Raw genomic sequence first — 16750 nt, forward strand, 5'->3', positions numbered from 1 at the left:
GCAAACGGACCCTAACAAAAATCATCCAAGAAAAATATCATAGAAGATTATGCAAATGTTATCAATTATGCCTGTTCAAATCCCTCTTAAGCATGTCACCATTTTTTACTTACAAATTGCGACTCTACAACATCACTGAGGGACTACTTGGACTCTCTGGATTAGGAGGCATATGAAGGCAAGATATTCTTGGTTTTCCCGTGACGCCATAAACAAAAGCATCCACCAGTCCTAGTGGTAGTTTTCCAGAGATAAAATCAGCAATATTATATCACATATTTCAGGTAAAAACAGCATTACACGGCTATCAATGAGGAATAAAATGCAATTTATTTTTCTTATGCCATACTTTTCTGATGTCACCGAAAAATAAAAAGTGGTAATCTTTTGTCTGAGAGCGGGCACGCGCGCAGATATTATGACGTCACAGTTACTAGTCGAGGCAGTCGGCTGCACACGTGACCAAATGGTACCGCAACATGCGGCTGTGAGTTTTGTGCTGATCTGTGTGCTGCAGAATCTTTGTCAAGGGCAGGAATGTGTCTCTTTGAATAACAAAGAGGTCAAGTGTGAGAACTGGGAACATTTCCCCACGTTCGGCCCGCAACACCTTAATGCTCATTTACTGTAAGTTATCACTGGGTAGTTTAGTTAATTACTTCGATGCACCTCACTTGGCTGCTTTGCTTATTTTTGCTTTCATCGATCATGTTCCCAGCCGGTAAATAGAGAGGTCTTCATTACAATTTTACGATCATGTATCGGATTAGAGCTGGAGCAAGCACAAAGGCGGTTTCTTCGTCATCATCTATGATACTCTCATGTGCGGTCAAGCATTTACAACAGTAGTTTTATGTTCACATAGTCAGCTGTACTATCTTTTTTTTGCACCGTAATGCAGAACCCCCCCCCCCCCCCCCCCCCCTGGGGGGTTCTTCAAGGTAAAAGTAATAGGGATGCTCGTCGGAAAATTCGAAAAATACCCCTAAAAATACCTGCACGACCAAAAATTGCTACCCTAAACAATACCTCAGGGTCTTAAAATTACCATTTCTAAGAACAAAGCCTATTTTTTTCTCGGATAACCCTAAAAGATACCTGAGGTCCCATTTTGACCCCTAAAAATAGGACGAACTATCCCTATCAGGTCGACATGGGAAGAACCCCCCGTGTGCAAACAAAGAGTACGCAAATTAGGTTAGAAGTTTTGAATCCATATTTATAGAAAATTGTTTCTCATTTCTATATCTCACTTCATGCAGAGATATAAGCAAGAACAGCATCAAGTTTGTACCGGAGACTGCCTTGGAAGGTTTCCCATCACTAAAAAGCTTGTACGTACCCAAATATCAACTAGGATTTTCTTTTTATTGATCATATCATCAATAGCATTTTGAAGAAACTGCTAAAGACACCTATTTCATACAAACGCTTCGGTCCAAAAAGGGGAATGAGTGTCCGTAGTATAGACACGAAGTTCATACAGTCTTTTTGGCAAAAGGTTGTCGTCAACCGGCTTTGAAACTACGCGACAAGCCCGCATGTAAGCATGGGTAAAGACCACCATAAATTAGCTACTACATAACTTCAGATTTAGACGCGAATAGACGCGGTAGCGTTAGCTAATATACACCTGTTTCAATAAAAGTTGTCAGTGCAAATGATAAACGGCAGTTCTATGACCGAAAGTAACCATGCGTCTCGAGCAATATGGATAAATCAAAACAATTATCCATTAAAAGGTTAACAATGCTTGGCTCTGACATTGCTGGGCTTTATTTAACACCTTTAATTTTACGAATAATTATACGAAGAATTAGTACACATAAGCAGCATTTGTCATTCGCCATTTGCACTGAAAACCTTTTGGGAAATAGGTGTATGTTGTTTGCTTACTGACCTGACATGGGGCGCTTCAGTGGTTTTTACCCATGCTTACATGCGGGCTTGTCGCGTAGTCGGTTGACGACAACCTCTTGTCAAACGACTGTCAATCGAAAGTATCCCTACCCACTATGACGCGTGACAATTCTGTTTTAAATTTCAGAAACCTATCTAGAAATGCACTGCGTTCCATCAGCAGCCGGGCCTTCAGCAGGCACGCACTCAAATGGATGTAAGTCACATGATAAGTCAGATATATTACTAGCTCGACACAACATAACCGTAGTTAGTCAAACTATGCCCAGATAGCCTATCATCATATATGCTGTATTCTGATTGGCTGACCCACCAATAAGCTATAAGTTATGTAGCGAAAAGTGCCAGATTTTATGGAAATGACCATTCCAGACAACGTTTTTGGCTATACAAATGGATCTTCTACAGTTTGATTTGAATATTTCTCTCGCCCTATGGTATTTTGATCAAAAGCTAATACGGCCCACACCTTCTTTCCCTCACAGAGATTTGTCACACAATAAAATGACAGCTATCAACCGTGAGGCCTTCCCCTCAGACCAACAGCTAAAACAGAGCGCGGCAATCGGTGGCGTGTAAGTAAAACATCCTAAAAGATTATCGCCGTACTGTGCCACGTGAACTACTCCATTACACGTTATCATTTCACACCGCGTGACCGTTCCATACCACATGATCATTTCACACCGTGTGACCATCCCACACCACGTGAACATTCCATACCACGTGATCATTTCACACTGCGTGGCCATCCCACACCACGTGATCATTTCACACCGCGTGACCATTCCATACCACGTGATCATTTCACGCGTGACCATTCCACACCAAGTTATCACTTCACACCGCGTAACCATTCCACACCACGTTATCATTTCACACCGCGTGACCATTCCATACCACGTGATCATTTCACAACGCGTGACCATTCCACACAACGTCATCATTTCACAACGCCTGACCATTCCACACCACGTTATCATTTCACACCGCGTGACCATTCCATACCACGTGATCATTTCACACCGCGTGACCATCCCACACCACGTGACACCCACACGGCCATTCCAGCATTCTATTCCGCCATACGTCTTGTGACCATTCCAACTACTATACCACGTGACTATGCACTTTCTTTAACAGTTATCTCCATGGCAACCCATGGGACTGTACCTGTAACTTGCAGTGGCTTGTGGATGCGCTCCAAACTGGGATGCTAAAGTCGTTGGGTAAATCTGCCGAGTGTGCCACGCCCGAACTTCTCAGGGGGAAAGCTCTAATGGAACTGGCTAGACATGAATACTGCTGTACGTATCACCAATAATATTTTATCCCTGCATGTACTGAACAACAAAATATTCTAGCCAGTATCACTCACTATAACCTCGCTCTGTCCAATCCTTATTCTTTCTTCTTCACAATTTACTCCGCCTTCTTAGTCCACCCTTTCCATATAATCGCCTGATATTGAAAACCCATTATGTCTTTGACAGTTAACCCAGAATGCGCTCACTGTGACGATGCGGCCAGATGTGTGAAGAAACCTAATAGACATGAGTGTGTATGCAGGCCTAACTACAAGGGAAACGGTATATTTTGCGCAGGTAAAAGAAAATATAATCATAAATGGCGTTACGCCATAGAACGAAGTCCAATTACTGCAAATATTCTGTACTGGTAAAGAAGAACTGTGAGGGGAGATGGAAGAGGGGGGAGGGGCTATACACGAGTTTCACGGCGATGTTCGCTATTTCCTCAGGTATACTCAGTCCCCCAAGCCAAGCACTGACATTATACCACTGCGTTATTGTCATGTCTGTAGATATTGACGAGTGCGCAGACAAGTCGACGCACGATTGCAAAAAGAATGAGATCTGTGAGAACTTCGCAGGGGGGTTCGAATGCATCTGTCCTGACGGGTTCACAGTCACTGAGGGCGTGTGCAAGGGTAGGACCTACCCACCGGTGACAGACACCTGTCAATCAATATACAATATAGAGTCAGTTCGTGCTCGTTGGTAAAGCAAGACTTTTGTCGATATATGTGGCGAAATGTACTACAAGGAGCAACACAGAAGATTTTATAAGTAATGTTAAGGGAAATACGTAGTTGCTTTCGAATCATCGAACACAAACGGCGACGGTTTGTATTGCAGGTGCTATCGGAGCGTATATTTTTGATCAGATATTTTGCGCTATATTGTACTAGCATACGCTATATAGGTACTAGCATACAAAACAAGCTCCGTTTAATACTAACAGCGCATTTAATTGTTTTACAGATGTAGACGAGTGTAAACCCCCTCCGGTTGGGTGTGGTCCCGCGTTAGGCATGTGCCTTAACACCATTGGTAGCTACAAGTGTAACTGTCACGCAGGACTCAAATTCGTCATAGGGCGTGGTTGTGTAGGTACGATATTGACTGGCTTTACTAGTGATATTTTTTCTACAAGGGTGGCTTCGGTCCAATTGAACACTCGAAAATAGCGTTATATTTTAAAAAGCTAGAAAGTATCTAAAGTATAGCCAAAGTTAAAATTAGAATGTTAACAAAAGATAACTCTCTATTGTTTTTCCCAATGTGTCTTCTCTACTTATGAGAGAGTTCGCTTGCTGGGAATTATAAATACAAAGTTCAAATATTGAGCACCCAAGGGTTTCTAAGTAAAGCAGTCCGCTAACGTGACCGCTTAGTGACCGAATAATGCGAATCTTTACAATCGGACAGACGTTGACGAATGCAAAGGCCCGGATGACCCGTGTGTAGATATCCCGAACAGCAAGTGCATCAACAAGGCCATCAAGCACCACGGCGACCCGGGATACCTGTGTAAATGTAATGAAGGGTACATGCAGGTCGGGGAAGCCTGTGTTCTAATGGGCGATTCCACCAAAATGTACATCCTTGTCGGTGCTGGATCGGGGATCTTCACTATTTGCGTCATTATCATCGTGCTGATCGCCGTGCTGTGCCGTAGACACAGGTTGGTTTGGAGAGGGGGATGGGAGATGGGGGCAGGTGCTGTTGTTGTGTGTCGTGTACATCTGTCTGCCTCTGGGTCTCTCTGATGTCGTTATCGTCACCGTACTGATCGATGTATTGTGCCGTAGACACAGGTTGGTTTGGAGAGGGGATGGGAGGTGGGGGCAGGTGCTGTTGTGTTGTGTCGTGTACATCTTTGTCTGCTGATGGGTCTTTCTTATGTCGTTATCGTCATCGTACTGATCGATGTATTGTGCCGTAGACACAGGTTGGTTTGGAGAGGGGATGGGAGGTGGGGGCAGTTGCTGTGTCGTGTACATCTTTGTCTGCCTCTGGGTCTTTCTGATGTCGTTATCGTCACCGTACTGATCGATGTATTGTGCCGTAGACACAGGTTGGTTTGGAGAGGGGATGGGAGGTGGGGGCAGGTGCTGTTGTTGTGTGTCGTGTACATCTGTCTGCCTCTGGGTCTTTCTGATGTCGTTATCGTCACCGTACTGATCGATGTATTGTGCCGTAGACACAGGTTGGTTTGGAGAGGGGATGGGAGATGGGGGCAGGTGCTGTTGTTGTGTGTCGTGTACATCTGTCTGCCTCTGGGTCTCTCTGATGTCGTTATCGTCACCGTACTGATCGATGTATTGTGCCGTAGATACAGGTTGGTTTGGAGAGGGGATGGGAGGTGGGGGCAGTTGCTGTGTCGTGTACATCTTTGTCTGCCTCTGGGTCTTTCTGATGTCGTTATCGTCGTCGTACTGATCGATGTATTGTGCCGTAGACACAGGTTGGTTTGGAGAGGGGATGGGAGGTGGGCGCAGGTGCTGTTGTGTCGTGTAAATCTTTGTCTGCTGATTGGTCTTTCTGATGTCGTCATTGTCATTGTACTGATCGATGTCAGGTTGATAGGGGATGGGGTGGTGGCTGTTGTGTTGTGTACATCTTTGTCTGCTGATTGGTCTTTATGATGTCGTCATTGTACTGATCGATGTCAGGTTGATAGGGGGTGGGGTGTTGGCTGTTGTGTTGTGTACATCTTTGTCTGCTGATTGGTCTTTCTGATGTCGTCATTGTACTGATCGATGTCAGGTTGATAGGGGATGGGGTGGTGGCTGTTGTGTTGTGTACTTCTTTGTCTGCTGATTGGTCTTTATGATGGCGTCATTGTACTGATCGATGTCAGGTTGATAGGGGGTGGGGTGTTGGCTGTTGTGTTGTGTACATCTTTGTCTGCTGATTGGTCTTTCTGATGCCGTCATCGTCATTGTACTGATCGATGCCGGGTTGATAGGGGTTGGGGTGGTGGCTGTTGTGTCGTGTACATCTTTGTCTGCCTCTGGGTCTTTCTGATGTCGTTATCGTCATCGTACTGATCGATGTATTGTACTGTAGACACAGGTTGGTAGGGGGGTAGGGGTGGGGGGAGGGTGCTGGTGTTGTTGTGTTGTGTCGTGTACATCTTTGTCTGCCTCTGGGTCTTTCTGATGTCGTTATCGTCACCGTACTGATCGATGTATTGTACTGTAGACACAGGTTGGTAGGGGGTAGGGGTGGGGGTAGGGTGCTGGTGTTGTTGTGCTGTGTCGTGTACATCTTTGTCTGCTGATGGGTCTTTCTGATGTCGTTATCGTCATAGTGCTGTTCGAGACCGTAGACACAGGTTGTTGAAGGAGGAGGGGTGTGGTGCGGTGGAAAGGGAACGGGCATGGGGTGGAGTCTATGGTGATTGCTTGGTGTGTAGCCTCAAAAGACCAGTGGGAAGTATTTGGATGAGTATAAGGGTTAAAATAACCAACAAATGGGTTATTTCTCTGCAGCAAGCAGAAAGAAGAGAAAGCTCTGACGATGGCACCAATGGCTATGGCCGCACCGATGGATTATGCATACATGGATCTGCCACAAACCCCCGAGGGAGGGGAGGAAGAGGATGCCGAGTGGGGAGGGGGAGAGGATGTCGACGACATGGATGATTTTTGAGCTAGGGTTTTGTTAAAGCCTTTTAAGATTTAAAAATCTTATCATATGAAATGCAAATTGAATCGAAGAACATACTTTCATTTTAACTTTTAATCAAAATCAAATTCATTGTGTACATTCGAATAATACTTATATCCCCCAACCTGCACTAGTTACACATAATCTAGATCAAGTGTTCGATCACATCTGAACTTTTGGAGCACCAGAACTAAAACCTAGAGGAAAATAGACGAGAATGATAGAATGACGACTTACATCTATCAATATCAGAATTGGAAAGTCTTTGGGAAAGTTTTAGAGAGGATGTTATGATGGGCTGTCGTCGCCCTCTGAGCGGACCCAGAATGCCAGGAACTAGACAGAAAATCTGTCGTGCACTTGTGCGATATCACCTTGGTAACAGCTCATTGTGTTGAACGCATGGGAGCACCATCACCGCTATCTTTCAGTACGCCTTTCTGAACTGATGGTTCTTATATCACCTTGGTAACAGCTCATTGTGTTAAACGCATGGGAACACCATCACCGCTATCTTACAGTATGCCTTTCTGTGAACTGATGGTTCTTATATCACCTTGGTAATACCTCATTGTGTTTAACGCATGGGAACACCGTCATCGCTATCTTCCAGTACGCCTTTCTGAACTGATGGTTCTGGTAGCTGAACAGCAGAGGGTTAACCATGGAGTTGATGTAGCCCATTAAGAGGAACACGTGGTGCACGTGATAGGGTACGGCCATCGCACACGGCATCCAGCAGATATTCATCACAATACTGAACAAGACAAACGGGCCCCAGCACAGCAAGAACGCGCCCACGATGACGGAAATAGTGCGCGCCGCCTTGGCATTCTTCACAAAGTACTTCTTCCGGCGTATGGTTAGATCTTCCATCGAGCCAAAGTTCATGGGTTCTGGTGGAGGCTCTTGGTTTGTTGCTGGCGCGGTGAGCTCTATTGTGGATTTCCGTTTCGTATCAGTCTCTACGTCTGTTTGCATTGTGGAGCAGCGCTTGCGGAATGCCTCTGGGGTTTCACCTCCGGTGTATGTCATTTTGCTAGAGGGCATCCCAGGAACCGGGCTACCTGTAGTGTCACAAGTACCTACGGATGACGTATCACTGTCATTGTTCGCGATTTCTACGCGAATGGAGCTTCTCGAAGCTGGGAACCCTGTAGATGCTGCTCCAGATGAATTGTCGCTGTTTGGCGATGGACCAGCGGCGTGGACCTTGCTATGCAGTGGATGTACACTGCGTTCCTTGCCACCGCTTTGGCTCCGGCGATCGCTCAATAACCCACTGCCCTCTCTTTCAACAGCTGTGCATATTTGATTAGAGAATGTTTTATCATTATTGTCATCGTCGTCGTTCGCATTATCAGTATTAGAAGCAACTGCAACTGAATTTACGTTCTTAATTTCTGCGTTTTCAGCATCGATAGATTCAACCTCGCGGGAGTCATCATCGTCTGTTGTTTGACACCAGCTAGTATCTCTTCTATCTTTATCGCCCTCCATATAATCGTTAGGCGTCGTCGCTTCCTCTCCGTCGCCTTCGCTGCGATCCCCTGCCTTTGCAATTTGTATCTTATCATCTATTCTATCACGCTTTTTCTCTCTATCATCGTCATTACACTGCGCCCGCTTCACGTTGTTAAGATCAGGTTGTGTTACGTTCTCTCTCTCCGTGACGTCCCGATGCACATATTGCGTTACGCTCTCTCTCTCCGTGACGCCCCGGTGCACCAGTACGCTGACCCGGGGTGATTCCAGCTCACTTTCTTCAAACCCAGCGTTTTCTAAACCGGCCTTTTCGGGAGAATTGTTGTTTTTCTTCGCGCTCTTCTTGCGTGATCTGAGTTTAGTCGAGTTTCTGATGTTATTCACGGCGGGCGGAACCTTCTCGGCGTCCGGGGGTGATTTCGACTCCTCATTCATAGCAGGCAGCTGCATAACCTGATGCATGTCGCGTTTTGGCCTCGAGGGCATTCTATATTTGGTGTGCGCAATTCGAAATATTTTGTAGTACATACAACACATTATAAGCATTGGTAAAACAAAGTTAACGAACGACCCGACAACACTGTAGATGGGGGCCATATTGAATATGCATGTTCCTTGGTAAAGGCTGGAAGGGTAGTGTTTGACCCCAGTTATCGGCACAAGTGCAAATGCCAACGAATACCCCCATAATACTAGTATGGCTATAACAGCGCGTCTCTTGGTAATAAATGGAGATTCCCTAAACCGGTCCCATGGGTCCTTTAGTGTCTTATACCTATCGATACTGAGTACAAGAAGGTTTAAGATCGATGTAGGAATAGCGATCATATAAACTGTTGTCCACACAATACAGAAATCTTCCCCTCTCGGCCAGAGTCCGCTGGTGATAAGGTACTCCATGTCGAAAGGCATAGAGAAGCATGCCGTAGCGAGATCAGATATGGCTAAAGAAACGATGAAGTACGAAGACACGACATGTCGAAGATTGGCGTTAACAACAACAGCAGCGCAGACGAGTAAGTTGCCGACGATAGTCGCGGTTATTACCAGTGCGTAAAGTATCACGAACGTAACGGTGAACGCGTCCGTGTACCATGGAAGAATTTGCGGAAAATTGGCATCGCACGAGGAGTCGTTAAGACTGCATGACGAGATGTTAGGCATCGTGTCGCTCTACTAGGGCACTTGCGTAAACTGTTTAATAACAGAATCCTGACGAAGTAATAGTCGCTTTATGAGCTGATGAACATGACGTGACCAAGGTGACTGCACGTTCTTTGAGGTATGGCACGAATTCAGTTACGTTACACTTCAGTAAACATCTAAAGACAACTTTAGACACGCACGAAAACAAGCTCTTGCCGGCTAACGGGAACTATTTCAGGTAAAAACCTCCAGGTCCATTAGAACTGATCGGCGATAGCCTACTAGTCACCGTGCATTACCAAAGAGATCTTGTCAGGATCTAACATAGGCAGTACTAGATAACAGCACAGAGCCTGAGTGGCTAATAATACAACAACACGCCAAAGCTGTTAGAATTAGGGTTCAGACTATCAATTACACTTATCGTGGGGAGAGGCGGCGTGATTCGCGGCAGTCACGGCAACGTTTGGATTAACAGTACAAGCACGCAAAGACAGCGTTATCACCGCTAAGTCACTCAACCAAATCCTTTATAATCTATCTTTGTACCTAAACCTGCTGTCGTTTGAATGATAATCAGTTTCCTGATGACTGTTAAGTCTGGAAATAAGCGGATGTGAGCTGGTAGCCGCCAATGGGCGCCATTTCGCCTCATCTCTTTGGTTGTAAAACAACACGCCACTGCAATTAGATATTTGAAAAACTATATGGCAAGGCAATTAACCATACAATTACCTTTGGTTTATGTGCTTTAAATGTTTGCCGTAGATTGTCAATTGGCATTGATTCTTATTACTTTCTTTTAAAAGAAAACAAAATAGTAAAAAGGGGATGGAAAGGATTTCGAACACACTTTTCAAAGTTTTTTTTTAGCCTTTTCAGTGTCTTTTTATGGTTTTCAGAATGTAATGATAACATTTAGATGCTACCGATAGCATTATATTTGATCAAAATTGCACCATAATCACAAAACAACGAATCTAGAGTTAAGGAAAGGATTGGGCTGGACTGGCGTGGTGTTAATTCGAGGTGAAAAAAAATATATATATATATAAATAAAGGCATAAATATCATAGTGATATTTTGGCAATGGTTTCATCTATAGTAATCAATTTTCGTCCCGACTCCAATTCGCTAGGTCAATTCCTTATCCGTATAAATCATTTCCTCGCTGTTTTTCTTTAATGCCAAAGTTCTGTGTCAGAAAAAAAAAGAACCACGTAGATTTGCAGGAATTCACTCTACTATATTTTTTTGCTAAACACCATCTTGAAATAGAGGCTTCGACCCAGGCTCTTTTTAAGAGAAACAACAGCCATTGATAGGTAGCATTCAAACAGGGCAAGGATTGTAAAGGTTGTCAAGGTGTCAATTCACTGAAAACCCGCCTAATACGAGAGCGTCAAAGTGTTCATCCAAGCCAGGGGCTCACATTAGCCCCCTGTCCATGCTTGGAAATATAGATTAAGCGCACTATTTGACGTAATGTGACGGATACATCAATGCAAATAGAAAAAAAAGCTTAAGACATGTGACATGATTATTTAGTGATTGTGGTAATAGTTCAAATGTCTCTTTTTTATTGATTTTGTGCCTATTAGGCTCTTGTCTACTTGTCAGTTAGTAAACAAATTTCTTTGACGCCAACCCCACCCACACTTCACTTGTGTATTTACTTATTTATTTGCTATCTCGTATATATGGCGAAATAGGTGCCCTTGTAATATAGTCAGAGCCGACAGAGTTTTATTCGTAATACTATTTTGCTTTAGTCCAGGAGAGCATACGATATCTTATGCTCTCCTGTTTAGAATCAGCGGGACATAGTAACGATAAACGTCACAAAGTCGTTGAAAGGATCATTCTGTGAAAGGATTTCGTTTGCGGAAATTTGGCGATAGTGTTTCGATTCTACCCGCGCACAATAAAACATCTGAGCACTATGGTTAAACATTGTGGGTTGTCGCACTAAGCGGCTGTTGGCCTGTTATTGAGTATTTTGTTTATCTAGTTTCCATAGTGCAATCGAATTCCACCGGTATTTTTTATCTAATCTCATCAAAGCGCCAGAGGCGTGATGGTAATTCAAATGGATAATAACTCCGTTAAGGTTCTGTATATGCGTTCATGACAATAACACGCTGTTAGAAGGCAAATCACGCCGCCATTTTACACTCATACCAAGAGAGAGCATAAGATAAGAGAGGGACTCCTTGCGCGCCATGTCGATTCCCATCCTGGCTATATCTTATATATGCTCTCTTGCTTCTACTCTAAACCAATTTACAAAAAAATGTATTATCATCATCTAATTCAAAAGAGTATAAATAAGATATGTTCGTGCTTGTTATTCAAGCATTGGACTTCAATTTTGAATGTTATTTTTGAAGTTTTTTTTTAATGTTAAGAGTTAGCAAAGGTGTTGTTGATTCGGCATATGGATCAAGTGAATGTAGTGTACTAAAAAATAGTAAGTTTAAGGAGTAAGTCATAAGTTTCGGAGTCAGGAATCATTTAACCCAATGACGCCTCAAGCGGCCTGTACCGGCTGTGAGAAGTACCATCTTAACGAAACGCACAAAATACCACAAAAGTGAAGAGAGAATAGCAAACACAACCCAAGACACAAATAGATACCTTTAATATGATCCTTCAGGTCCATTTCCATGGCCTTAAAACCAATGCCCACTCCTTGAAGGCTTTTGCTGACATAACAAATTGCAAAGCATCCTGGGGGATCCGTGGAAAAATTCACGCAGGGAGGGCCTGTCAACACGCCTCTACCCACAGTTAGATGGGTTTTCATTCATCCCAAAGCCAAACAAATCAATTCTAGATTTTGGTTTCAGAAAAGACAGCATTTAGGAGAGCTGTGGTAATTCATTAGAAGAATAATTTTCTCATCCAATTACGAAGAAAATATCCCCAGGAATCCAGCTGTGCTTGTAAACATCCGTAAGCACAACACACAGCTATTCCCCAGTGCATCACCTAAGGCAGTAAGCTGTATCTTTTATAAAAGATACAAGCAACTGTCAAGTTATGCTTGCCGTAGCACAACTATACGAGAAAGCTTGGATACCGCTGACTAGGTAAGGGAGTGGTCATTAATTACTGGGGGGGGGGGGGGAGGGTGGGCTGGCAATTTTGCAAACCCCCCCCCAAATCCAGGCCCAAAGAAATCGTGAACCTCCTTAGACCTCCCTGTCTTGCGAGCGATTTGATTGGAGGACTATAATACGCATAATTATTCACTACCGACACTCGAGGTGCGTGTTTCCTCTTGTTTTCGCCGAGAAAGAAAGCTTTTCAGCCACTGTTTCCACAGTATTTAGGAAGACAAGAACATAACTATTTAAAACTTTGAGCCGCATATCGGGGATTTTAACGCTATATTAACAACGATAGAAAGGGTTTCTAAAAAGTTTAAAAAAATTAGCGCAGCGCTAAAATAGAGCTTCGGTCTGATGTAGGCTTGGTTGCTTATGGGCCTTTAAGTATGAACCTTCACTTCCGCTAGTTTAAGAGTGGCACAGAGATAAACGACAAATACTGGTGTCGCTAGAAAACGACTACGGCGTTGAGAATTTCAACAAAGGCATTTGAGTCTAGGTTTTGCAACATTTTAAAGTATTCGTTTTGTTCAACTGATTTGGGGCAGCTCTTCGTCTGTCAACCATAAGAGGGTTTCTCAAAATTTATTTATATAAAGACAATATTGGTACGTGAACAATATGGAATTAGATATACAATAGTAGGAAACATTGTGAACTGAATAAAATTTTCATCTCAACAATGACTCTCTCGCTCAGTATTATATTAAAACCAGACTTAAATTTAACGCCCAAAAAAATGTGACCCCCCTAGGCTGCGCCAAAAAAACGTAGCCCTCCCTACATATTTGCCGCCCCCCCCCCCCCCCCCCCACAGTAATTAATGACCGCTCCCTAAAGCGGTATTTCACTTTAACGCGCTGTGAAAAAAAAAAAAAAAAAAAAACTAAAAAATAGAGGTATCTGCTTCCGTTATATAAACATCCCAAAATGTTCAATCAAGTTGAATCGCCGTACTCAAAAGCGGTCTACCCGCATTGCATCGAGAAGGCCTTTTAAACTTAATTAGACACATATTCCCGCCTCTATAGTAGTCACAGGATCCAAGCTACAATAGGTAAATATTCTAGAGTGTTTTTCTTCACATGCTTAAAGGATTTGTGAGAATAGGTGATTTGACTGCAATACACTGATTGATGTATATAAGAGCTTATGAGGGCATAGATTATGAGATTTTGTTCTATGTTTTTCCAGTCTGTTACGATAGCTTAGTTTTATAACGCTTTGCCAAGATTTGCGCTATGCAACTAGAAACACCCGGAAACACCAAAACGATTTAAGGGGTAAAACTTGATTGAAACAATTACTAAATACGTTTTGTAGGGAAAGGTTATCTCGACTTTCGCTCGTCCCTCAGCACTAACACTAGACGTTTCTTATCGGGAGCTTATCAGATCAGCTGATCCTCCGTCGTTGAAATTATTTGAAAACACTCCTTCGCAATCAAATCCGTAGCGCCCCCCACCCCACCCCCCTCAAACCACCAACAATATTTTCATCACAATATAATAACCAGAAGGAACATAGCTGTGCCCCAATTTTTTTCCTTAATGTTTCTTTATCGTGCAACCCCCCCCCCCCCCAAATCCCCACTCTCACCCCCAATATGTAGAGGCCCGACGATGTATAGACTGATAGATGATAGATGAGTAAGGTGCAAAGCACATGTACAATTTGGTAATGCTTTTACATTGACTAGACAACAGGAACCTCCTAAGGCAAGTAATAGATACAAATCCTGGGCGACCCGGAAGAAAAACGACAGCTTTAACCAATGATATTTTAAGCCACTACGAAATAAAGAAAGGCAAATACAAATAGTCACTAGAATCCTATAATTGTCTTCTTATGTGCGCTCTGTTTGGCTAAAAGTTTTGTGTGGAATTCAATGATAAAATTGAATTAAATATAAACACAGGGGGACCGCGCGCGTAAAAAAAGTTTATCCCTCAAAACGCACCAAAATCAATCGGAAATGATTTAACTATAGGATTCAATACGACTGCAATATCGTTTTTCAATTGATACTTATCTTGGAATGCTCTTATCCATTATGAATTTCTGTAACAAAATTCGAAATAGACTAAATAGCCGTGCCTGTTGTTCAATTAAACTTGTATTTACATCGCGAATTTCCCAAAGCTTTCAAAAACAATCAGAGGCAATATCCGCTACTTAGGTACTATAGATTTGATGTTGACAGTTTGCTTTAATGTGGTGATATGAGGTTAGATAAGCTCATTTACAATAATGGTATAAAGCGAACATACGAATCGGAAAGCAGTGTAAGGAATGATAGGTTAGATAAGCTCATTTACAGTAATGGTATAAAGCGAACACACGAATCTGAAAGCAGTGTAAGGAATTATATCAAAGTTGTCGCTCACCCCTGTTTTGTAAGGGCTGGTATCGCCATATCGCGATGTTAAATCTTACCTACAACAAGTCCACTCCGATAGAATGGGTGTCGACAGAGATTACAGCGAGCGAGCGAATCGCCAAGATCGTGGTGTGCTTTCTTATTATCCTCACCGCGTTAGTCGGCAACGTCCTTATCATTGTCGTCGTGTGCCGTAACGCGAATATGCGTAAAACCATCAACTACTTCATCGTCAATATGGCCGTGTCCGACCTCGCTGTTTCCCTGTTCGTGTTGCCGAGGGTCATCTCAGAGAACATCACGAGTTACGAGTTCCTCCCTGAGTGGCGAGTGTCGGGCGCGGCGGGGGAGGTACTGTGTAAACTTGTCTACTTCATCTCGGATCTGTCGCCAGCCGTGTCTATCCTCAGCCTAGTCTGCATCACATTGGATCGCTTCTGCGCGGTCGTGTTCCCGATGAAGCGCACACTGATCACCTCGCGGGTCCGACTTGTGTTAATAGTCTTCACCTGGCTCTTCTCTGCAGCGTTTTTCTCGCCCTCGTTCTACACAATGCGGCTTGTCGGTATATCTGGGCTAGACTCTGTTTATTGCCGGATGCGGTGGAGTAAGGACCGCGCACAGCACGTGGTCATCCACCGCGCATACATCACCGCGACGTGCATCCTCTTCGTCATCACCCCCATGGTCCTAATCACCGTCATGTACACCGTCATCATGGTAGTGGTCAGGATGGCCTTGCTCACCCGTCAATCCAAGCAAGGGAGCGCGGCACAGCGCAGGCGGCAGGACAACAACAACCGGCTCTTGCGTCTCGCTGTGCTAACTGTCATCTCGTTCACAGTGTGCTGGGGGCCGTACAACATCTACCTTTTCTTGCAGAGTTTTGCGTGGAAATGGAAACAGAGCAGCAACGTTCACGGCGCGCGCGTTTTGTTTGAAGTAGTGGTGTTTCTTACTTACACCAACAGTATGATCAATCCTTGTCTGTACTTCGTGTTCATTGAGAACTACCGACACGGTCTGAGACGTGTGCTGCGCTCGGCACATGACGCGAGAAGAAATATACCGAGCGCAACGAGACTAGATGGCAGATTACGTACCCAGCACACTGAGCTATACTGTGTATTATCCAAACAGCTTAATGAAACAACTGCCAGTAACGTTCCAGAAATAGCACACAGCAATTAGCAAACCGGGACGGTATGGTGTTTACCATCCACAAGGCACAGGGCCACATAAAATATCCTGCACTGCATGTAAGATCCAATGAAATAGGTATCACTTTGGTATAATTATAGAGCGGAATGCATGGTTTATGGTGTAAACACGGCCTTATGGAACAACTGACATAAAAAGTAGAGGGTGCGTAACAATGGCTTATTAGTTGAACAGGTTTAACAAGCTAAGTAACCCTTGATGTACTTCAACTGGTTGCTCGAAAACACCTTTTACGTTTTAGTTTAGTCGATCAAACATGTTAGTCACTCTTTCAAAGTGATCTTGTTCAAGAGTAAGAAATTGTTTCATTCATCACCAATCAATTTTTCAATCAAGTTTTCAATTTTCGTTTATCTGTGCGCACTCTAAACACTGGTTGCATGCGCTCGAGAAAGCACTATAAAACACGCCATTTCAAACGAGCTCGCGCTGTTTTGATTTTGTAAAATACTTTTTTCGTTGCGTATATTATTTATTCAGAGAATTATTAAAATTGTCATTTATTTGAA

At 43.6% G+C, this 16750-nt stretch overlaps 3 protein-coding genes across 6 annotated transcripts; 2 read left to right on the top strand and 1 right to left on the bottom strand.

Annotated features, from left to right (window-relative positions):
• The first annotated feature begins 432 nt into the window (after positions 1-432).
• Positions 433-6945, top strand: LOC5515719 (slit homolog 2 protein). Of its 4 annotated transcripts, none has more exons than XM_048724230.1 (10): positions 433-627; positions 1263-1334; positions 2048-2116; positions 2406-2495; positions 3064-3227; positions 3414-3524; positions 3680-3868; positions 4203-4331; positions 4650-4905; positions 6719-6945. In XM_048724230.1, the coding sequence occupies exons 1-10, from the start codon at positions 467-469 to the stop codon at positions 6876-6878; spliced, it is 1401 nt and encodes a 466-aa protein (XP_048580187.1). In that variant the 5' UTR covers positions 433-466; the 3' UTR covers positions 6879-6945. The 4 variants fall into 4 exon arrangements, with proteins under 4 accessions (XP_048580187.1, XP_032241454.2, XP_048580189.1 ...); XM_032385563.2 differs by having other exon boundaries at positions 3743-3868; XM_048724232.1 differs by lacking the exon at positions 3680-3868.
• A 5-nt stretch (positions 6946-6950) lies between these two features.
• LOC5515720 (putative tyramine receptor 2) lies at positions 6951-10375 on the bottom strand. The gene has a single exon (XM_032385534.2). The coding sequence runs from the start codon at positions 9543-9545 to the stop codon at positions 7449-7451; it is 2097 nt and encodes a 698-aa protein (XP_032241425.1). The 5' UTR covers positions 9546-10375; the 3' UTR covers positions 6951-7448.
• A 4417-nt stretch (positions 10376-14792) lies between these two features.
• On the top strand, positions 14793-16750 carry LOC116620019 (QRFP-like peptide receptor). The gene has a single exon (XM_032385491.2). The coding sequence runs from the start codon at positions 15063-15065 to the stop codon at positions 16209-16211; it is 1149 nt and encodes a 382-aa protein (XP_032241382.1). The 5' UTR covers positions 14793-15062; the 3' UTR covers positions 16212-16750.

Source organism: Nematostella vectensis, chromosome 2, assembly GCF_932526225.1.
Source record: "Nematostella vectensis chromosome 2, jaNemVect1.1, whole genome shotgun sequence".
Lineage (NCBI taxonomy): Eukaryota > Metazoa > Cnidaria > Anthozoa > Actiniaria > Edwardsiidae > Nematostella > Nematostella vectensis.

What these genes read in the sequence shown, in the direction of transcription:
- LOC5515720 (XM_032385534.2), bottom strand. Translation starts at nt 9,545, where the DNA reads ATGCCTAACATCTCGTCATGCAGTCTTAACGACTCCTCGTGCGATGCC.
- LOC116620019 (XM_032385491.2), top strand. Translation starts at nt 15,063, where the DNA reads ATGTTAAATCTTACCTACAACAAGTCCACTCCGATAGAATGGGTGTCG.
- LOC5515719 (XM_048724230.1), top strand. Translation starts at nt 467, where the DNA reads ATGGTACCGCAACATGCGGCTGTGAGTTTTGTGCTGATCTGTGTGCTG. An exon ending in TTCCCATCACTAAAAAGCTT is followed by an intron (nt 1,335 to 2,047) that starts GTACGTACCCAA and finishes TTTAAATTTCAG; the next exon opens with AAACCTATCTAGAAATGCAC. An exon ending in GTGCTGTGCCGTAGACACAG is followed by an intron (nt 4,906 to 6,718) that starts GTTGGTTTGGAG and finishes ATTTCTCTGCAG; the next exon opens with CAAGCAGAAAGAAGAGAAAG.